This window comes from Pleurodeles waltl, chromosome 7, assembly GCF_031143425.1.
Source record: "Pleurodeles waltl isolate 20211129_DDA chromosome 7, aPleWal1.hap1.20221129, whole genome shotgun sequence".
NCBI classification, from domain to species: domain Eukaryota; kingdom Metazoa; phylum Chordata; class Amphibia; order Caudata; family Salamandridae; genus Pleurodeles; species Pleurodeles waltl.
The window spans coordinates 1147475104-1147498437 of record NC_090446.1 but is presented as its reverse complement, the minus strand read 5'-3'; the positions used below and the strand labels follow the sequence as shown (position 1 = coordinate 1147498437).

The window sequence follows — 23334 nt, the reverse complement described above, 5'->3', positions numbered from 1 at the left end:
AAACTAGGTTTCTCGATCAACTACCCAAAGTCACACCTTCTGCCGTGTCAAACACAGCAATACCTAGGGGCGACAATCAACACAGCAAAAGGGATTGCCACTCCAAGTCCACAAAGAGTTCAAACATTTCACAATGTAATACAAGCCATGTATCCAAAACAAAAGATACAGGTCAAAATGGTAATGAAACTGCTAGGCATGATGTCTTCATGCATAGCCATTGTCCCAAATGCAAGGCTGCACATGCGGCCCTTACAACAGTGCCTAGTATCACAGTGGTCACAAGCACAGGGTCAACTTCTAGATCTGGTGTTGATAGACCACCAAACATACATCTCGCTTCAATGGTGGAACAGTATAAATTTAAACCAAGGGTGGCCTTTTCAAGACCCAGTGCCACAATACGTGATAACGACAGATGCTTCCATGACAGGGTGGGGGGGCACACCTCAATCAACACAGCATCCAAGGACAATGGGACATACAGCAAAGACGGTTTCACATAAACCACTTAGAACTGTTAGCAGTATTTCTAGCGCTAAAAGCATTACAACCCATAATAACCCACAAATACATTCTTGTCAAAACAGACAACATGACAACAATGTATTACCTAAACAAACAGGGAGGGACACACTCGACACAGTTGTGCCTCCTCACACAAAAAATATGGCATTGGGCGATTCACAACCACATTCGCCTAATAGCACAATTCATTCCAGGAATTCAGAACCAGTTAGAAGACAATCTCTCTCGGGATCACCAACAGATCCACGAATGGGAAATTCACCCCCAAATACTAAACTCTTACTTCCAGATTTGGGGAACACCACAAATAGATCTATTTGCAACAAAAGAAAACGCAAAATGCCGATACTTCGCATCCAGGTACCCACAAGATCAGTCTCAGGGCAATGTGTTATGGATGAGCTGGTCAGGGATATTTGCTTACGCTTTTCCCCCTCTCCCACTCCTTCCATATCTAGTAAACAAATTGAGTCAAAACAAACTCAAACTCATACTAATAGCACCAACATGGGCAAGACAACCTTGGTACACAACACTACTAGACCTCTCAGTAGTGCCTCATGTCAAACTACCAAATAGACCAGATCTGTTAACACAACACAAACAACAGATCAGACATCCAAATCCAGCATTGCTGAATCTAGCAATTTGGCTCCTGAAATCCTAGAATTCGGACACTTAGACCTCACTCAAGAATGTATGGAGGTCATAAGGCTAGCTAGAAAACCTACCACTAGACACTGCTATGCAAATAAGTGGAAAAGATTTGTTTATTACTGCCATAATAATCAAATTCAACCCTTACACGCTTCTACCAAAGATATAGTAGGATACTTACTACATTTGCAAAAGTCAAAGCTAGCTTTCTCTTCCATAAAGATACATCTTACCGCAATTTCAGCTTACCTGCAAATTACGCATTCAACTTCATTATTTAGGATACCAGTCATAAAAGCGTTCATGGAAGGCCTAAAGAGAATTATACCACCAAGAACACCACCAGTTCCTTCATGGTACCTCAACATTGTCTTAACACGACTCATGGGTCCACCTTTTGAGCCCATGCACTCTTGTGAAATGCAATACTTAACGTGGAAAGTTGCATTTTTAATTGCCATCACATCTCTAAGAAGAGTGAGTGAAATTCAAGCATTTACCATTCAAGAACCATTTATTCAAATACACAAAAATAAAGTAGTTCTACGGACAAATCCTAAATTTTTACCAAAAGTAATCTCACCGTTCCACTTGAATCAAACGGTAGAATTACCAGTGTTCTTCCCACAGCCAGATTCTGTAGCTGAAAGAGCACTACATACATTAGACATCAAAAGAGCACTAATGTACTACATTGACAGAACAAAACTAATTAGAAAAACAAAACAACTATTTATTGCCTTTCAAAAACCTCATACAGGAAATCCAATTTCAAAACAAGGCATTGCTAGATGGATAGTTAAGTGCATTCAAACCTGCTATCTTAAAGCTAAAAGAGAGCTGCCTATTACACCAAAGGCACACTCAACCAGAAAGAAAGGTGCTACCATGGCCTTTCTAGGAAATATTCCTATGAACGAAATATGTAAGGCAGCAACATGGTCTACGCCTCATACATTTACCAAGCACTACTGTGTAGATGTGTTAACTGCACAACAGGCAACAGTAGGTCAAGCTGTACTAAGAACATTATTTCAAACTACTTCAACTCCTACAGGCTGAACCACCGCTTTTGGGGAGATAACTGCTTACTAGTCTATGCACAGCATGTGTATCTGCAGCTACACATGCCATCGAACAGAAAATGTCACTTACCCAGTGTACATCTGTTCGTGGCATTAGTCGCTGCAGATTCACATGCTGTGCACATCCCGCCATCTGGTGTTGGGCTCGGAGTGTTACAAGAGTGTTACGTGTGTGTGTGTATATATACACATATATGTATGTGTGTATATATATATGTATGTATATATATATATATATATATATATATATATATATATACACACATGTGTGTTGTGTGTGTGTATATATGTGTGTATATGTATGTGTTGTGTGTGTGTATATATGTGTGTATATGTATGTGTTGTGTGTGTGTATATATGTGTGTATATGTATGTGTGTGTATATATATATGTGTGTATGTTTGTCTGTATCTGTGTGTGTGTATGTAATGTGTGTATATATATATATATATATATATGTGTGTGTGTGTTCAAAATGATTGTTTATATAAGGATGTTTAGATATTTTTTTATATATTTAGTTTGCACTTGTGATGTTGGTATTCACCCGTCCGCCTTGAAGGCATGGTAAAAAAGTGGGTGAAACTGGCATCAGTATGCCAGCGAGGACTTCTTATGGCTCTGATGACGTCAGACGGGGTCACATGCGGAGCCATGCTATTGTGACGTCCTCATCAGCGTGGAGAGCTAGAGAGAGAAATTTACGGGAAATGCTGGCGCATTGGGAGAATTCAGAAGGTGAGGAATCAACAAGTAGATACTGTGTCCACCAGAAAAAGCGTTTCCCGAAGATAAGTAACTTGTTATAAACGTTTAAAACCTCAGTCCTGCTGCAGAAGCAAATGTTTGGCCATTTTGACCTATTTAGCATCCCTCGACCAAGGCAGAGTACCACTCCCAAAAGAGTCAGGATTAAGTCTAGTGTGAGGCAAAAAAGACATCGACCTTCAGGTCCATCTAAGTCAGCTGACACTGCTCATCCAAGAGAACCTTCCTCAACATTGAGCAAGCCTTCACCTAAGATTACAGAGCCACCCGCCCGTCAATGCCCCCTCTTTGCTTTTGTAGCAGGTTCCCTTCTTCTGAGCCGAAGTAAACACGAAAAGGTGCTTACCTAGGCCAATGCAGTCCTTGATGCTGAGATTTGACACCACTGAGGGATCAATCCAGCTACAGCTGCCAGAGGTCCTTCACTGGAAACAGAAGATACATATTCATCTGTCTACAGGGAAGATCCTTGCCAAGCCTCCAGGTCCTGAACCTAAACACACTTCACTGAAAAATGGAAGTCAGTTTTTGACTAGGAGTTAACACAGTAGGCCTTTTACAACTCCTGGGCCCAAAGGGGTTAGGGACAGTGCCACAGGCCCACCACTGCCTCCCCATCGTCTAGACACTCCCTTTCACCACCGCCTGTCCTACACCCTTGCACACCTCCATAGCCTTACTCCACAATCCCCTTGTCAATCTCCATGCCCATACTCGGGATGCAATAGCCCATACCACCCTTAGGACCCATGCTTTAAGCCTTTAGGGCCCATATAAGAGGGTAGCCTGTGCGAGGATAATGTTGATCCCAATGGCAAGCCAGATGTAGGCCCTTACCCCACTAAGGACACCCCACCTGATAATGCCACCACTTATCACGCAATAATCCAAAGGGCAGCTGACAAGGTGAAGACCGAAAGTAACCAGTGTACATATGTGGTCTAGATCCACCCAACTCACTGGTGGCATGCATTACACACTAATGTGCCTTGGCACAGGCAACAGTTGATGCTCCTCTGCTTGACAAAGTTAAGTGCATTAGTGCTGCTGGCAAGCTGTAGCAGTGAGTGCATCCACACAGCAAACCACGTATGCCTGCTATTCTGCTATGTCAGACATGACATGGAAGCCCTGATCAGCCCTCTCCCCGAGGCACAGAGGAGAAGAGGAGAGGAGAGGAGAGGAGAGGAGAGGAGCTGGTGGAAAAGGCCATGGTCATATCTAATTCTAATATTGGATGCGTCTTTGATGCCTCAGACAGTGCCTCCAGAAGCATTAATGCTAGCATCCTCCATAGCTCCACGCTTCACTTCAATTCGCTGGTTACAGGTCAGAGGTGCAACACACATCTTTATGTCCCTTTTGATGGGGAGCGTCTCTTCAGTCCACGGGTGATGAGATGCTACAGAAAATTAAGAAGCAATGCAATAGGTCTCGCATTTGCTTGAGTTATCGCTGTTGGCGTTGTAAATGCTTAACTGAACTTTTCTTACCACTCAAATTGGTCATCCCTGATGCATAATTTGGTCCTCTCTGCAACGTAATTCCAGTGTCACTACTTATAACTAAAGCACTTGCATTTACCTTGATTGTCGATCTGCAGCAACAAATGAAAATATCGCCATTATTTATTATATTTATTGACATAATTATTTGGGGAAGTGCTGCAGGAAACATGCGTGCCACTCCTTGAATGAGATTACACACTGCTTCCCAGTACCGGAAGATGGGATGCATTATATTTATTGGTTCAGAATGAGACAAAATGGTTCAAAATGAAACTTGCAAATTCACATTAAAATGTATAGACTGAAAAGGAGTCTTTCCACTGTAAGATTTCACAGTCCTAGGTCAGTCCTGAGGAAACTTTATAATTCCGCTAAATGGCTAGGCGTTTTAGACTGATGAGAAAGCATACTCCAGTTATTTAGGCTTGATGTGTGTGTATATAGGGCAGCTTAGCGTAGCTTCAGAGGACTTGTCTCAAAATAAAACCTATGGGTTACAACTCATTCACCTCAAACAAGCAGCATAAAAGACGACGAGATGGTGCATTTCAGCAAGTCCTAATCTTTTCATGGTTAATTACAGGAGCCAGTTTTACAAGCCCCACTTGTGGGTGAACTGAGTAATCATGAAAATTTGAAGCACAAACCACACACTAGTTTACAAAACATTATCGAGTTTTAGACAAAGTATTATTTTCACGTCATGTACATAACATTTCACATCTGCTGCGTATTCATCTAATTTTAACAAAAAAAGTTTTTAACTTAAACGGATCAAAAGTTACAAAATATATGGTGACTCAGGTTCCTGCGTGCGTTAAGGCTTTTTGCAAAGGTTTACTAGTCCTCTTTCAGTTGCATATAGCTGTGTTTGGGTGTTAAGTTGGCTATAAATAAGGTGAACTATTTTCTCAGGCACTGTTACTAGGCGTACGAATGGTAAAATAATGAAGTAAGAAGATCACAAAAAAATTACGCATTATGCCACATAATTTGTCTTTTTTGCCACATAATTTAGTCAATCATGCTGCATACTTTGTCCTTTTTTGCTGCATAATTACAGTGGCCCTGCCGATACTCTTGATGAAAATCAACCCACCCCCCCAATTACTGGACACAGTTGTGCCAACTTAAGGCAAAGTCATCCAACATCTATGCAATGTGCACTGTTTTTAGTGTAGATGCGTAACAAGCAAGCTCTAGAACACAAAGTGGTGACGATGTAATGCCAGCGCTTGTTATGGTATTCACAAAGGTTAAGAACCACTGCTCTAGGAAGTTATACAGTAGTTTTTTTTTTTTCTTTCTTTTTTACATGTGTGATTTTTTGAGATACTGTATACTTTGGAAGTAACCTAGTGCTGGTTTTAAAGTTGGGAGCAGCTGTGTGAGTCTCATTCAGATCAAGGGCTGTCAGAGAACTGGTTAACAGGACATCACTTTCTTAGTTCTGTACCTCTTCATAACAAGTCAGCACATTCTGACAATTTTGGTACAATTTTAACATTTGAAATAAAACACTGATATGATGTGTGAAAAGAAAACCCAGGACTATAATGGAGAGCTTTGATTTATCTGAGGTCTGACAGTGCAGCTGTCAGCAAGAGCTGCTGTGACCAGTTCTTTAAAATGTTCACAGGTGGGCGTTGGCTCCACACAAGAGGAGCATTTTTCCCCTTTCTTAATGCTTTTGGCTGTTCGTTGTATCATTCCTCCTCAAATTGAGTGCTTGCATTGCACTGCAGTGCAATGGAGGGGGATTATTTTACATCTCAAAAATACAGTGCATCTTCAAACATTTAATTGTAGATTTCATAGAAGATTCCATGCAGAAAGCATTCATTTTTGCTTTGCCTTTTCGGGCAGCAGGCTTTTTGAAATCTTTTATTCTGGACTCAAAACACAAGCACACCTATTGGGCTTGCCGTGCTTAATTATCCAATTATCATTGTTTTAGTACAGCCACGGAACAGCTTTATGAATATTGGGCACATCCTATCACTCCAAGAGGGGTCTTTCAATGAGCTGTGTTAAGTCTTATCCAGCCTCCTTGTCACCACAGATTTACAGCTCCACTTCTAGGCTTTAATAAAAAGAAATGCGTTCTGAAAGTTGCTAATTCAGTTATAATTCACCACCATTAAACTAACACAGATGGGATGATTTCTAGAAGAAGAGCCCAGGAATAGGTCACTGAACGCCTGTTGGCATTAGGTGATCTGTAGGATGACCAGACAACTCCATGACACCAGAACACAAACTTTGTGGATTTGTTTTAAACTTTTCAGTGCTAATCAGTTTAGCCTTGGTTCATTTCAATTGAGCCAATTTGGCAAATATAGCTGCAATCGAAGATATGTAAAAGCAAAGTCTAGGAATAGAATAGTGGTTTTCTGATGACATAAGCTGCCTGATCACCTAGCCATCGTGTAATCTTACTTTTAGGGTAGACATGGACAGCAACGGTGGCTGGCGAATGGAGAGGCCACTTGCACTCAATTCTACATCAGCTCCGAAGCAGAGCTCAGTTTTTCCTGGTCTGTGATGGCTAGGGTTTTGCTTCTGGGGATTGAAGTCCAGTTTGTACCAGTCTGAAATCGGGACAGAAAGTCCCATAATGCAAAGCAATGCATGAGCTACTTATGCAGGGGCCTGTGCAACCTGAAAACTCTAGTGAAGGTCAGGCTCTCCTATCTCCCATCTTTCATGTGCGTTTTGTTGCCCTGGAGTCAAGTTTCTGAAGTCTGCAAGGTTTGAGGCAGGGATCTCCTAAGGCTCTCAGACAACCACACAAACAAGTATGAGGGGAAAAAGGAGGAGGAGGTAGACAAAAACAAGAAGGGTATACACAGCTAGACAAACACGAGTTCACTTCCTGGGAGATTGTCACTTTAAAGATTGAAAGCACTTGTGCGGAGGTCGTTTCTCACCAACATGGAACAACAGTGTGTGGCTTCAAGTTGCCTTTTGGAACAGGCAGAGGCTGGACTTCAAAACCAGCACTGTCAAACGTCTGGCAGAAGGGCAGGTCTGAGAGCAGATGTACACAACTGGAGGCAAGAGCCCTCCAAACCTCTACCCGAGCTGTGTTTTCCATCCTACTGAAGGAAACGTGCTCCCCAAGAAGCTTGTACCATGTGATCTGGAAAGAAGAGGTGGGCTTGGCCAATCCTGTGAATACAGGTGATTTGAGCAGTTTCAAATGCAACAGTCAGCCTTTAAACTCCTGATGCCTGCCCTTTGCATGTACAGTTAGCAGAAGATTCTATGATATCAGTGGTGCATTACTACACTCGCAGCTATGCTACAACACGCAAAAGTATTCTGGGCGAGCTTGACGCAGTTTAACATCGGAGAACAAAGATCCCAGGGCTGGAGTTCTGCATTCCTAGTGACACCATCACATCTGGAAACCTTATGCACATGTGACCTCAGATGGCGACGCACAGGTCAGGTGGCTCACTGGGGTGGATGCAGCAGGGTTTTCCTGCACAATGGAGATGGCTTATTTCAAAAGCACAAAGATAGCACAGAATAAATATATGCAGTAGCAAAGGCAGACCTGAAAACTAAAAAGTTTCTAAACTTTTAACAGCTAATGTGTTCTTTGTATGATGTTCTAGCAATGGCTTGCTTCATTCCCTCACTCCAACCTGAAGCACTGCGAGTTTGACTTAACGCGGTCCTCGCTGTACACAACATCTGCATTAAATAAATACAGATTTAAAAATAAAATAAGTGAGATGGGTAGAATGCATAGGACTGGAGAGCTACCTACTTACCTGCTAAGGCACAGTAAAAGTGAGTAAAGGCGGTGTTGGAGACTAGATGGGTTCTAGGCTTCTGCTCTACAGTAGATGCGGCTAGAAGTTCATGGCATAGGTGCACATTGTACAGCAGAGCTCCCACCTTTCCCAGGGCCAGAAGTTGGTAGCTCATCCTTGGCATTCTGTTACTTGCAGTCCAGATTTCCCTATGGGATAAATGGGACTACAAATAAAAACAAGAATGAAGGTGGGGTATTCAGACAACACGTCAGTGCCCGTGCCTTCAATAAAACCCAGGAGATCAGAGCGTCACACCATGGAGCGCGAAGGGGAGAGAGAAAAGAACAAAGTAATGCACCCACATTAAAGTGTAAGGCCTATTGTGAAATACATGGAACAGGGACAGTCTGCAAGATGTAACAAAACAGCTTCAAGGCGAGACAAACGTGAAGCATTTACCTAGGAAATCAAGGGAATTTTAAAAGGCATGCCCAGGAAAAAATGAGTGATGGGTGTGAGATGGGCGTTGTTAAAGCCCACAGAGTAGATTATAACATGTTGAGAGAGAAGCACTTGCACGCTGCTAGGCTCAACCTAAAAGGACATGGATATAGCCAAATGAATGGGTGGTGCCCTACAGTCTGACACCTCCACATTCAGATCCACCTTTTAGATGCACCAAACCAGATGCGGCTCCAACATCCACGCAAAGACAGGGCTACCTGCAGCAGTCCTTTCAGGATATGCATCCATCAAAGTTCTCACACAAGGTGGTTACAGAGGCAGCAGCCAACTCAAACAGCAAGGCAGCTCCAACCGAGATTCTTATTCAATTTTCTCCAGCCCTTTTCAGGGGAAAACTGAGATTTATTTTATCAACCATTGAGAAAACTATCTTTGACAAATGGGCGTGCTCACCACATGACCAAACATTCCACCTTTACATCATGTCCTTAGCCCAGACCATTTTCTAGTTCTCAAGGTGGAGGTGTGGGAGCTCTTAGCCAAAGGTACTATTGAGCAGGTGACCCCACACTTGAGCAACATGGTAGTGTAATTCCTTTTCATAATTCTCACCACAGGACCCTCTGGCTGTTCCTAGAATGCCGGCATCTAAATCGTTGCCTCCTGTCACATAATTTGCACATTACCATCCTGCAAGATGTCATCCTGCTGCGATGACAAGAACACTTATGACTTAAAAGATAATTCTTCCATGTCCCTATTCATCCTACTCACCACTGGTACCCTGATTTGTGGTAAGTGGAGAACTCTACCAGGTTCCAGGTTTTGCCCTACCGTAGCCGAAACTTGCAGAAACACCATTCATGTCTTTCTGTAGCTAGATGACTGGCCAATCAAGAGAAGCAGCAGACAAAAATGCACAGCAGACCCTCTAACTGTGGTATCTGTAATCGTCAAATTAGGATTGACCATTAAAACAAAAAAGTCCCAACCCCAACAGATCCAGCCTTTCTTAGGGTTCTTGCTAAATGCTATCACCAGGAAAGCATATTCCAACCAAGAGAGGGTGATGGCATTCCCTCTTTTTCAGGCAGGACATCCTCTGTAAGAATGGCAATGCATTGCCTTAGATCCGGCTCAGCACTTCAAGGGAACCCTCACAAAACAGTGGTCATAAGTGGAAGGACACTGGGAGAATCTAATTTTGGTAACGGCCGAAACTCTGTGTACTCTCCTGTGCCCTAGAAGTAGGTATTTGTTGTTTGGCAGGCCTTTATAACTGCCCTGGAAGGTTATGCCATATTATTTATTCCATTGGCTTTAGAGAGGAAGTGAGATCCACTCTTAGCTAAGTGAATTTTGTAAAAACATTTGGTCCCTTCAAGGATCAGGTTTGTTGGGTCTTTCAGGAAGTCTAGATTTGTCAACAGAGAAGTGAAATGCAATTTCTTTTTCGCTAACTTTCCTCACCCATTTTCCATATCCAAGGCACACTATTAAAATTGTTTAGAATCAGGCTATGCGCAGATCCAAAGAAGAGCTACCCCACAGTCACTTTTTAACTGGCCTTTTTTACTTTGGTTTAAGATTTACTGACATTCTAGTGCGTCAAGATGTTGCCATGGAAGACCAGCTTCAAGCCCTTTGTAGGAAGATGGCTCTCTATAATGAAGTACACTGTGTGGAGAGTCCAGTGGATCCCTAGAGGCTTGCAGAGGCAGAAATAGCTAGGTCTAATGCTCCATTTATAGTAGTGTGGGGGAGCAGCGAGGCTTATCAAAGAGTTGCGTTACACTTCTCTGCGAGGAGGTTATGCCTCTCTTGGCCAAGGGAGCAATAGAGAGGGTCCCTGTGCCAGAAGTAGGTCATGGTTGTTATTTCCGCTACTTTCTGGTGCCAAAAAAGGACAAGGGCCTACACCCTATCCTAGATCTCCCGTCCCTGTATCTCTTCCTCAAAAAGGAGAAGTTCAAAATGCTCACTCTACCTCAGGTCCTATCTGCCATAGCCCTAGGAAACTGGATAGTAGTGTTGGACATGCAAGACTCATATTTCCATATTCCCGCGCTGCCTGCCCATAGATGTTACTTGATGTTCACGGTAGGCCACAAGAGTAGGCCAGGCTTTGCTTCATAACGTTTTTCACAGTTGTTACCTCTGGGGCCAAGTTTGTGCTTTTACGGTTGTTTTAACTTGCTACTCTATTTATCTTCCATGAATATCTGAGAATACCATGGTAAAGAAGGAAGTTACTTGTGATTCTTATTTTTGTTAGGGATGGTAAAGCTGTTCTATGAAAGCTAAAGGAACCTGCTGTTAATGCCACACATCCACCCATTCCAATCACAGGAAATATCTCAGTAACCACAAGGAGAGTGTTGATGGGGACAAGACACTGGTTAAGGAGAGGCACAAAATATTTGTTGAGAGCCTTTACAAAGCCATCGCTCAGTACTCTTCGGGGTCGAAGACCGCCAAATTATAATGTATTCAGTAATGATCTTACCCTTCTGTCAGCTTGGGAAAACAATGGTGGAGCCCAAAGATTGTGAGCAAAGGTTAGAAAATATTTTATCCATCATCCACTATGGAACGGTGTTTCAAGGTTCAGCAAACAAATCAGCATAGGCAGATAATCAAGGTAGAGTTCAGGAGAAATAGAAAAGGAACCGAAAAGTAAACATGGAAGCAATTACCAGTGAGTCCAACTTCTGATTAAAGGAATAATATCCAATTACCTATATTCCATAACCTGCTCTTCAGTCCTCTTCTCACTTTAATTGATGCATGAAAACCCCTTAGTGTATATGGTACCAAGAATGGTATATTTTTTACCATACACAATACAACACTGCGTTCCTGTGTTGCCCAACAGTTCTTCACCATGGGTATGCTCTTTAAATTCTGAAAACTCAATCTACTCCCCAGATTTCAATGCTATGACTTTTCAGCTGGGTTAACATCTTATATTTGCACTTCATAAAAGGAACTGTGTATCTCACTCCCTACTTGACAAGATAGGATAGTGTACTTTCAAAGTTCTTGAAAGGACATGGCCTGTATACAATGTTGGTGTGTTACTTTAGGGCACCATTTTTTCCATTTTTTTTTTATAGGGATGTTTTCAGCTAAATTACTTTGTTATGCAACGTGGCTCCATTTCTGCTTACATTGTTCAATTTTGAAAACAGAATTGTGAGAAGTGTGCTGTGAAATCTCACATACATGGCAGTACGTTCTACTTTTTATTAAGAACTAGGGTTGCTAGTAAGTAACCTTTCCATTATCTCTACTTCTAGGATCTGACAAGTGCTAGTTCTCAACTTGAAATCCTGCTTTTTAGGCATTTCTCTGAATACTTGATTCAGAATAACAAAAATCACCTGTGGGTGGTTTATGTGCTTTAGAAATATGGTTCAACTTAACAAACCAAAGTGGTAAGATCCCAAAAGTCTCAAAACACCTAAAAAAAAAACTAAAACAAAAACAGCAGTGTGCTGATACTTGTACATAACAAATAAAGGGGACTAAGAGTGAAAACTAGGTTTCTGATAAAGAGGCAAATATTCTTGCACCCGCATTTGAGAGGGTCATAATTTTCCATAATATAACAAGAATTGTAACTAGCCTTGCTGTGACAGTGGCGTTGTGAACTCCCCTGCTCTTGAAGCTTAAGCCGGGGTGGTGTTGACACTTATTTACAAGCCTGTTCTGACTGCAGCTCTGCAGGCAAAAAGGTCTTTAATGAAACCCCATCATAGAGGTCAGGGATGCAAAGCGAATTATAGTAAAGCCAGAACTGAAATAATAATGAGAAAAAAAGAGAGTAAGTAAGAGGGCTGGAAAGAAGAGTGAAAGGAAGGATATTCGAACAGAAGAAAGGAACTGTCAAAAAAGAATAGTCAAACTGATTAATGGATGGATGCGAGGATAAAACTATTTGCTTGGGTATTTGAAAAAGAATGGCTGGAATGATGAAATGCTGACCGGATCAGTGGATTGATGGATGGAAGTATGGATGAAAGGGTGAAAGAACGGATGGGTGAAGTGGTAAAAGGAAGGTGAAATGAAGGATGAGAGAATGGATTTATGGAAGGGAAAATGGTGGATGAATGGCTGGAATTGTAATGATTGGAAGGTGGATATACAGAATGGTAAGGAAAGGATGGCTGGATAGGTTGATAAATGCATGAAAGGCTTAAAGCATGGAAAGATGGATGAAATGTGGATTGGAGGAACCTTGTCTCACGAGGGTAGGGCTTACTTGCTTCACCACTCTATAGCATTCAGGATATGGAGGGGCATGGTGGGGGGGGTGGGGGGGGTGGGGGGGAGGATGTTCTGGCTTCTCTTTTGTGTGACAACCTATAACAATTGAAGCCTTGAGATTAGGTCTACTGTAAGGATGCCTCGTGTCGTGAAGGTCTAAAGGATTCTTGCTAATGCTGGATCTCAAGTTAATAAGGGGTGTGTTTAAAATAAGACTCTGTACCACTCTCCAGACTGAAACTGAATAATACAGGTGTCAGTTGGCAACAGAAAACTAAATATGCATTTGAGTCTCTATGTACAGCCTTGCCAAAAACGTGTATCCCCCTACCTTACAGCCTGAAATTTCCTGTCTTGGGGTGGTCCTAATCAATAAAATGTATTGTGCATTGTAAACACAGGGTTTCTAGTAAAGGGGTTCTCTGATTGTCCACTCACAATAATTAAGCATGAAGTTGGCTCCAAGATATTGGAGTTTAAGGGGATCTTTAAACTATTTAACAAAAAGTCTACCTTGCATGTTTTTTTCAGTCGAAGAAACTAGTAGTAGGTCTTGAAACCATAATATTGCTTCTGATTTGCAGAGGCAGACTTGGTGGGTTATGGTGCTCTGTAATGCCTTGGTCACTGTTTGCTAATGGATTATGATGCTCTATAAAAGCCATACAAACACCTTTGTTGATCATCACTAAGCTCTTAACTTCCTTTGTTCTGCCTTCATTTAGCACTTGTACAATGTGGAATCAGAGATTGAAGAAACAGACTATGACTCCATAGAAGGCAGTTCCAGTGGGGCGTCCTCTGAATGGGAAGATGAGAGCGACAGCTGGGAAACAGACTATGGGTTGACTGAGGATGACCATACAAAAGATGAAACTGCATTTGATGAGGAGAAAAAAACAGAAGAGGATCAGGGAGCTACAGCAGCTTCTAGTTCAGCAGCTGAGAAAGCAGGCGACATCCCCAAAAGCTTCAGGGAGCTAAAAGAGGCAATCAAAATCTTGGAGAGCCTAAAAAATATGACAGTTGAGCAATTGCTCACTGGGTCTCCCACCTCTCCAACTCTGGAACCTGAGAAGCCTACTAAGGAGAAGAAATTCCTGGATGACATTAAGAAATTACAGGAGACACTAAAGAAGACCATGGACAACGTGGCAATCGTAGAAGAGCAGAAGATGGAGGTTGTATCTGAAGTTGAGAAGAAAGAGGAAAGAGCAGAGATGCAAATGCCTGCAAGATCTGAGTGGCCCAGTGACACACCTGTATTGTGCCAGCGGAGCGGGGGCAAACCAGGTGTTACTTTTACCAGTGCAAAGGGTGAAGTGTTCTCGGTACTTGAGAGTGCACCAGGTATGTTGTTCGTGATTTTGGGCTTGTTTCCCCTGTCTCTTACAGTGCAACATTATTTAAGATCTAGTTTGATGTCTTTGTGAGTCAGATTGAACTCTACAGCTATGCACATCTATCAGTATGGAACATACTCCACTAGGAACTCTCTTGGTGTTGACCTTGTAGGAAGCTGGCTCTGCAGTTACTATACCAAAGTAAGATACAGGGTGAAGAGTCCAGTGGATCTCCAGAGTCTGAAGTAGATAGCTCTCTTTTGTGGTAGTGTGTTCGAGCAGTTAGGCTTATCAGAAGGTAGTGCTAAAAATTTGTTGTACACACACTGTCAAGAAATTAGGCACACTCAATGACTAACTCCAGTCCAGTGTTTCATGTATCAAAAATTATACTTTGCTACTTTATTTCTAGAACCAAAGGGATCTTTGCTGCAGGTAAGTACAGTTTCAAGAATGTATCACTTGCAAGTATCAAATGCACTTTGTTTGAAATTCACAGATAAAACAGTTTTCTAGTGAGCAATACTTTTCAGTGGGTCCCGGGCTCACTGCGCCACAGGATTCAAGCTAGCCTGGCTGATGAGGGGTGAAACCCCGAAACCGGTCCCAGGATGCTTGTTTCCGGTCCAGGGAGAACCTGGCCTGGCAGTTCGGGCTGGACTGTTCCCATGAGGAACAGGGTCAAGACTGATTTGCATATGGCTGGGTTCAAACTGGGGTGGCATGGTGAGCAAAATAATGGATGGATTAAACCCAGATCTGTGACTGGGGGTGAATGTTTGATTGGTTCCGCATTCCGTCCATCCAGTTACGCTATCCCACAGCGTTTGTGTTTTGCGGGGCCTGATTTTGGGGGGGGGGGGGGGGAGGCTGCAGAAATGCCCACTAGACATTAGGGATTTTGTTTTTATGTTTGTGTGTTTATGCATAAGGGGAGCGGCCCCTTTGGCTAGGGCTGCTCCCCAAGAAGGGCATTTATTTATTTATTTTTTAAGGCGGGGGTTGTCCGAAGCCACTAGAGGCCAGGGATTTTTTTTTTTTTTTTTTTAAGTGGGGAACGACCCCTTAGGCGGCGGTCGCTCCCCAACCCCTTAGGTAAGGGTCGCTCACCATGGGCAGATCGGACTATTTTTGTAAGACCCATCTGCCCACCAGAGACCAGGGAAGATTTTTTTTTTTTTCTTCAAAAAAAGAGGGTGAGGTTATGTCCATAGCCCCACCCCGTATATGGGGCAGTGGCTACGAACCAGCATGGGCATGGTGATTCCCTCACCCCAACTGAAGGGGGTAACAGTCTTTCATCTCTCCCTCCGCACACTGAAACAACTTATCCCACGTCAAGCAAGAGGTTATTTGATTATTTTGGGTTTCAATTTTACATTTGGGTCATGAGAGCTTGTCTAACTCTAAAAATCGTCCCACTTGCAATGGTGAGGGCTGCACTTTTTGGACTTTGGGATGCTGCCATGTAGAAAAATCTACGAGAACTAGACGCATCTGAAAACTAAATATCTGGGTGAGCCCAGGGTAGTGTGTTTCACATGCACCCCACACTATTTTGTTATCCACAAAGCCCTGCAAACCTCCGACTTTCCTGGAAATTACAAATTTTTCCCACATTTTTGTGATGGAACCTTCCAGAATCTGCAGGAATCCACAAAATTCCTACCACTCAGCATTGTCGCATCTATACAGATAACAATTCTACCCCACTTGTCAACCCAAAAAATGTTTTTTTTTAAACTGCCCTTTTGGACCCCCTTTGGTTTCCCCTCATTTTCGAAATTTTTGGCTCATCCCTGTCACAGGCACTTGGCCCCCCTACACAAGTGAGGTATCATTTTTACCAGAAGACTGAGGGGAACGTTGGGTGGTAGGAAATTTGTGCCAGTGCGGTGATCCCACACAGAAATGTCGTTTTTTTTTCTTTCTTTTTTTTTTTTTTTAAAGCTAAATCTTTGGTTTGTGGAGGATTGTGGGTAAGAAAACATTGGGGGATCCATGCAAGTCACACCTCACTGGACTCCCTCGAGTGTCTAGTCTTCAGAAATGTTTGGGTTTGATAGGATTTCCTAGATGGCTGCTGAGACAAAGGTGCACCCCCCCCCCCCCAAAAAAAAAGAAAAAAAATCAGCTAGTTTTGTATTTGATCATTTTGATGTGTCCACATAGTGTTTTGGGGCATTTCCTGCTGCGGGCACTAGGCCTACCCACACAAGTGAGGTACCATTTTTTTATCAGGAGACTTGGGGGAACGCTGGGTGGAAGGAAATGTGTGGCTCCTCTCAGATTCCAGAGCTTTCTGTCACTGAAATGTGAGGAAAAAGTGATTTTATTTTTTTGCCAAATTTCCAAAAAACACATCAGATTTCAATGTAAAAATGTGATGAGCCCATGTTGCCTTTCCTCTCGTGGGCATTAGGCTTACTCACGCAAGTAAGGTACCATTTTTATCGGGAGACTTTGTGGAACACAGAATAAAAGAACAAGTGTTTTTGCCCCTTGTCTCTCTACAGTTTTTTTCTTCCTAATGTAAAACTGTGTGTAAAAAAGACATCTATTTGAGAAATGCCCTGTAATCCCCATGCTAGGATGGGGACCCTGGAATTCAGAGATGTGCAAATAACTACTGCTTCTCAACACCTTATCTTGTGCCCATTTTGGAAATACAAAGGTTTCCTTGATACCTATTTTTCACTCATTTATATTTCACCAAATGAATTGCTGTATAACCCGGTATAAGATGAAAACACATTGCAAGGTGCAGCTCCTTTATTGTCCTTTTTGAAGCTACAAGCCCTATATATCCCCTCAACCAGAAGAGTCCAGCAGATGTAATGGTTTATTGCTATCAAAAATCTGCCATAGCTGGAACAAATTATATTATACAAGAAAACCTGGACATTTATATTTTTATTATTTTTTACACCTCAATTTCTATTTTTTTAATTTTTTTTAGCTGTTACTTTCTGTAGGAAAACCTTGAAGGGTCTACACAAATGACCCCTTGCTGAATTCAGAATTTTGTCTGCTTTTCAGACATGTTTAGCTGTCCGGGATCCAGCATTGGTTTCAAATCCATTTCTGGTGCTAACTGGAAGGAGGCTGAAAGCAAAACAAAAATAGTTAACATTTTTATGTCCCAGTAAAATGCCAAAATTGTGTTTAAAAAATGTGTTATTCTGATTCAAGTCTGCCTGTTTCTGAAAGCTGTGAAGATGGTGATTTTTTGCACCTCAAACCATTTGTTGATGTCATTTTCAGGGCAAAAAGACACAAGCTTTCTTCTGCAGCCCTTTTTTCCCATTTGTTTTTAAAAATGAAAATTTTGCTGTATTTTAGTTAATTTCTTGGTCTCATCCAAGGGAATCCACAAACTCAGAGTACCTCTAGAATCTCTAGGATGTTGGAAAAAAGGACACAAATTTGGCACGGGTAACTTGGGTGTGCAAAAAGTTATGAGGGCTTAAGCTCAAACTGCCCCAAATAGCCAAAAAAAGGCCTGACACCTGAGGGTGAAAAGGCCTGGCATCAAAGGGGTTAATAGACGGACACAGCAAAGGCCATTGGTTTCCTTCAGCATCAGCAACAGAAGATTGGATTTTGCAGACAGCACCACCTCCAAAGGCAGACCCTAGTCCTGGAAAGCAACTATACCAGCAGAAGCCCTTTCAGAATGGACAATGGGAAGAAAGCACCTACAATACTTGAGGAAATTTTTTGTGTTAATAATAGAAGCAAGCTTAGAGGTGCTGAAGGCTGAGGCACTTCTGCCATAAGTAGTGACCATCAGGCGCGGCCTGTCCTTTAGGGTGGAGGGGCAACATCCCCCCACCTTTTGCCCCTCATAAAGAGCATCTGTCAGGCTGGACAAAGGTCAGCCTGACAGACACTCTTCATGTTCTGGTCAGGCAGCCAGGAGCCGGCATGCGTGATTTGCGCAGACTCCTGGCTGCCTGAGCTGAACGTTGCTGGGCTGAAGAGGTCACAGCTCCTATGGGTGTGACCTCCTTGGCTCAGCAAAGGTGCCCCAAGGCACTCCCCCAGGTGACGAGGAAAGCGTCACCCATTGACTTCGACCTGGGTGCTTCAGGTTTAAGCCCTGAAGTGCCCAGGGCGAGTGTCAATCAGTGACACCTTGTCACAGAGTGGGGTGGGGCCAGACGTCTCACTGACCCACCCGTGACGAAGTTGGGACTGCTTCCTTGTCAGCCAATGAGGGAAGGCAGAAGTCCCAACCCTCCTGGAACCTCTGAGACTGAAGGTAAGTGTGTGTGTGTGTGTGTGTGTGTGTGTGTGTGTGTGTGTGTGTGTGTGATCTTTTTATATGAATTTTTGGTGCATGCTTGCATGTTTGAATGTTGAGTTGTTAATGGATGTGCGTGTGTGTGAAATAATGAGTGCGAGTGTGCTTCCACCCCCCTCCTCCTAAAACTGCCGGCCGCCACTGGTGACAATCTACTTATTCCCTCTGACCACCAAACTCTTCTCCGAGGAAGACTCTTGGTACACCACCTTCAATGTGAAGACATAACCTTTTATCGATCTATGCTATGCAACTTCGCACAACAGTATTTCCTGGAATTCCACACCACGCGCCAAATCATGCACCATGCCAATATAAAATCAACAAGGATCATCGCAAGCTTTTAGTAAAAGATAGCAAAAAATTACTTCTAGTGGCCCAAAAGGGACAGGGAGCGTACTTTCTGCACTTTCTCATTTCCAGAGAGGCCAAAACTGATAATGGTCTAACACCAATATGATCATTCAGTACATTATGTTCAATGACGTGTGGCTGTAGATATACATGCTCTGCATACTCCTGCCATCTAGTGTTCGGTCCGGAGTGTTACAAGTTGTTATTCTTCGAAGAAACATTTTTCAGAGTCACAGGATCAAGTGACTCCTCCTTTTCAGCGATGGTGCGCATGGGCATTGTTAGATTGTTTTCCTTCTACCATCAGGTTTGGACGGGTCTTCACTCCATCTTTCGACTTGCTCCGAAACCTTTCTTTCAGTCTTCTCTTTTTCGACCGTATTGTTTCTCAATCGCATGTTCCTATCTTCGAATTTGTCTCCACTCGCTGGTCTGGGCACCGACCGCGTGCCCTCAAAGGTGTCCTCGACCCGTTCGGACCTACCTCGCCACGTGGCACCAACCATTATGCTGAGCTGATGGAACTAAAGCTGTTTCGATTCTGTCCTCTGTCACCCAAAATTCCCCCACACCAACCAACATCTGATGTGTAACTTGTGCCTGTCCCCCCGATCACCAGAAAGCTATTTGCGACACCTGCAAATACTTCCACCTAAAGAAGACCCTTTGAAACTGAAGCGCTCATCAGTTGGAAATGGTGCACAAGACTAAGGATGACATCCAGGACATCTTTGGGGAGGAACACGCCCAGGAGGAGCCGGAACTACAGGAGGCCTTTTCCATCCAGGACTCGGACATGCAGTCTGATATCAAAAGCCACGAGGTAACATCCACGCAACCTCGAAGTACTGTGGCCCCTCCTGCCCACCCTAAGACTGTCAAAAAGCCCCTTGCAGAGGTCACAGGACCTCCACTGCCACCGGGCCATGGCCGGATCCAGAAAACTGTTTTGGCTTCCTGCCCTCCGGTTCGACTTCAAAAATAGCCAAGACCGAAAACTACGTCTTCAGCTTTGATCTCTGGCACCTCAGCCTGAGATATAGTTGCCCTCTTGGTCCAAACTTCGGCTCCCAGTAATTCAGTACCAAGCCGACCAGCTACCACCTCCACTTCGGTGCCGAGCAAATCACACCAACCAAAAACTTTGTTGCCGAAAACCACAGAACAGAGATCATCGGAGCAGAAGGACTCTAGCCAGTCTTCAGCACGCTTTCACCTCTGGAACCCATTTTGGAGACGATGGACACCATCCAGCGCCGCCTCCATATCCAAGACGGTACAGGGTGCATTATTGCTTCCCCCCTGTTCTTTTCAAGAGGAAAGGGTAAGTAAGAGGAAATTGTCCTTCCAAAGGCGTTTGACACTTCTGTACCTCCAAAGAAGGTTACGAAAGGCAAGTCTACCAGCATACCTCACAAGCCTTCTCCACCTGTTCCTCCTCCATCTTCTCCACCTCTTCCACCCCCTGCTTCTCCTCCTCCTCCTCCCTCCATTCCACCACCACCCTCTCCTCTTTCACCTGCCCCACCTACTGCAGGAGGTTACCTCTGGGTCACCTGAATACACTGTTGAAGATTTTGGTGGTACACAGCAGTACCCAGATCCATATGAAATTGAACAACGAATCAGATTTGTGCCCTGCACAACCTTCCCCACCAGAGGATAGTGCATCCTAACATCAGGTATGGCAGCTGTTTTCCACAATGTAGAGTTCCACAGGGACCCCACTGAACAGGACTTCTTATTCAGTACCCTTACATCTACCCATAGAGATATTCGGTTTCTTCCTATGCTCCCTGGCATACTTTCACGCCCACACAATTTTTAAGGAACCCGTACGCTCTAGGGTTATTCCCACTAGGGTAGATTAAAAAAAAAAATGAAGCCTGCTCCCACAGATCTGGTCCACATTAGGTCACAGGTCGCTCCAGACTCTATAGTAACCACCAATGCACGAAAACATGCCAATAGTCAGGCTACAGGGGACCTTCCTCCTCCTGACAAGGAGAGTAAAAAGGTAGATGCTGCCTGCAAAAGAGTGGCTGTAGAGACAGCTAACCATTGGCATATTACCAATTCACAGGCCTTACTAGCCAGGTATGACCGGAATCACTGGGATGAAATGGATAAGCTTCTCCAGTATCTCCCAGATGAGCATCGCAAAAGGGGACAGAAAATTGTTGCTGAGGGGCAATCCATTTCAAATGACTCTATTTGCTATGCCCTAGATGCTGCGAATACAGCTGCACACAGCATTAATACCAATGTATTGATAAGGAGGCATGCATGGCTTCGATGCTCTGGTTTTATGTCAGAGGTCCAGCAAGTGGTGCTCAACATGCCCTTTGATAAGGAGCATCCTTCGGCCCTGAAGTAGATTCCATCCTTGAGAAGCTGAAAAAACAGACACTGACACAGCAAAAGCCATATTGTCCACCACACAAAGGGGCACTTTTTGTCGCTTCTCATTCAGAGGTGGTTGGAGATCCATGACCCCATAGGCGTCTACCTCCCAGACAGCCTTTACCCTCCTATTCTAGGGGTTTCTTTAGGGGGTCCTGCAGAAGTAATAACAAGAGCAGAGGGAAAAGCACTGCTTCCTGAGGCTCTACTTTCACTGCAAAGCAGTGACTACCCCGTCTTCCACCAGAAACCCCTCATTACCACTCCTCCTAATATTCCCCCTCCCTCTCACAAACTATTCCACAAGCACCTCACACGTCTCAAACAAGAGGTTCAGTCCCTTCTTAAAGGGACTATCAAGGCTGTCCCCTCACAACACCAGGTATCAGGAGTGTACTGCCTTTACTTCCTCATTGCCAAAAAGGACGTCTCTCTATGGCCTATTCTGGACCTCAGACCATTTAACTACTACATTCGTTCAGATCACTTTCATATGGTTACTCTTCAAGACATTATTCCACTTCTACAACAAGTTGACTTTATGATGGCCCTAGATCTAAAGGACGCCTGCTTCCATTGCCCCATTCACCCAGCACGTCAAACATATCTAAGATTCTTAGTTGCAGGCAAACATTACCAGTCCAAAGTCTTGCCTTTCGGAGTCACAACTCCTTCCAAGATGAGTTAACCTGCTCCACATACTGGGATTCACAATCAACGTTATCAAATCCAATCACCAACTTAGTCAGATATAACCCTATCTGGGAGCTGTTCTCAATGCAGAGTTGGGGATAGCATACCCCAATCTGACTCGGGTTCCCAGTTTTCAGTCTCTTCTCCCCCAGTTTCAGGAGAATCGTACATACACAGTCAGAAATATGGTACGCCTGTTAGGAATGATGGCTTCCTGCATTGCCATTGTTTCCCATGCCAGACTCCACATGTGTCTCGTGCAGCAGTGTCTGTTTCGTCAGTGGTCTGTCACAGGGTCACCTGGAAGATCTAGTGTTGTTGGACCACCATACTCACTGCAGTGGTGTAACACCACCAACCTCTTGAAAGGGCGGCCTTTTCTGGACCCTGTGCCTCAGGTCATTCTGACCACAGATGCATCACTGATGGGTTGGGGCTCTCACCTTCAAAACCTCGAGTACAGGGCCTTTGGGATCTCAGTCACCAATCCCTACATATCATGTACCATGAACTTCAGGCAGTATTTCTATTCTTGAAAGCATTTCTTCATCACCTGTCTCACAAGGCTGTCTTATTCTGCTTGGACAACATGACAGCCATGTTTTACCTACTGAAACGGGGGAAAGGGGCAGACACAGTAGTCCCAATTGTCCCAACTCTCTCCGACAATATGGAAGTGGGCTCTCCACCCCCACGTTTACCTGGTGGCAGAGTATCTCCCAGGAACGGACAATGGCTTTGCATAACTCCACCCGCACATCCTTCAAAAATGCTCCCTAAAGTGGTGAATTCCTCAGATAGACCTTTTCTCCACAGCAGAAAATGACAAGCTTCACCTCCAAGTACCCACACCATCTATTAAAGAGCAACGCTCCATGGATAAACTGGTCAGGGATGTTTGCTTACACTTTTCCATCTCGCCCTCTCATTCCATTTCTGGTTCGGAGGATCAGGCAGACTTCTCTCACCATGATACTTGTAGCTCCCACTTGGGTGCGTTAGCCATGGTTCACCACACTTCTGGACCCAGCAGAAGCTCTCAAACCGGCAAGACCGTCTCACTCAAAATCAAGGACAGATCAGACATCCAGACCCAAAATCACTTTATCTTGTGATATGGCGCCAGAGGTCATAGTTCAGATACTTAGGCTTGCCTTCAGAATGTATGGGCATTCCCAGGGAAGCTCG

General features: G+C 43.7%; 1 protein-coding gene across 1 annotated transcript in view; it reads left to right on the top strand.

Moving 5' to 3' along the window:
* The window catches only part of UBE2O (ubiquitin conjugating enzyme E2 O), a 738495-nt gene that overhangs the window by 568372 nt on the left and 146789 nt on the right, over positions 1–23334 (top strand). The window contains exon 14 of the mRNA XM_069200225.1: positions 13773–14397. Coding sequence (XP_069056326.1) covers positions 13773–14397 — 625 coding nt within the window. The remainder of the gene's footprint in view (positions 1–13772; positions 14398–23334) is intronic.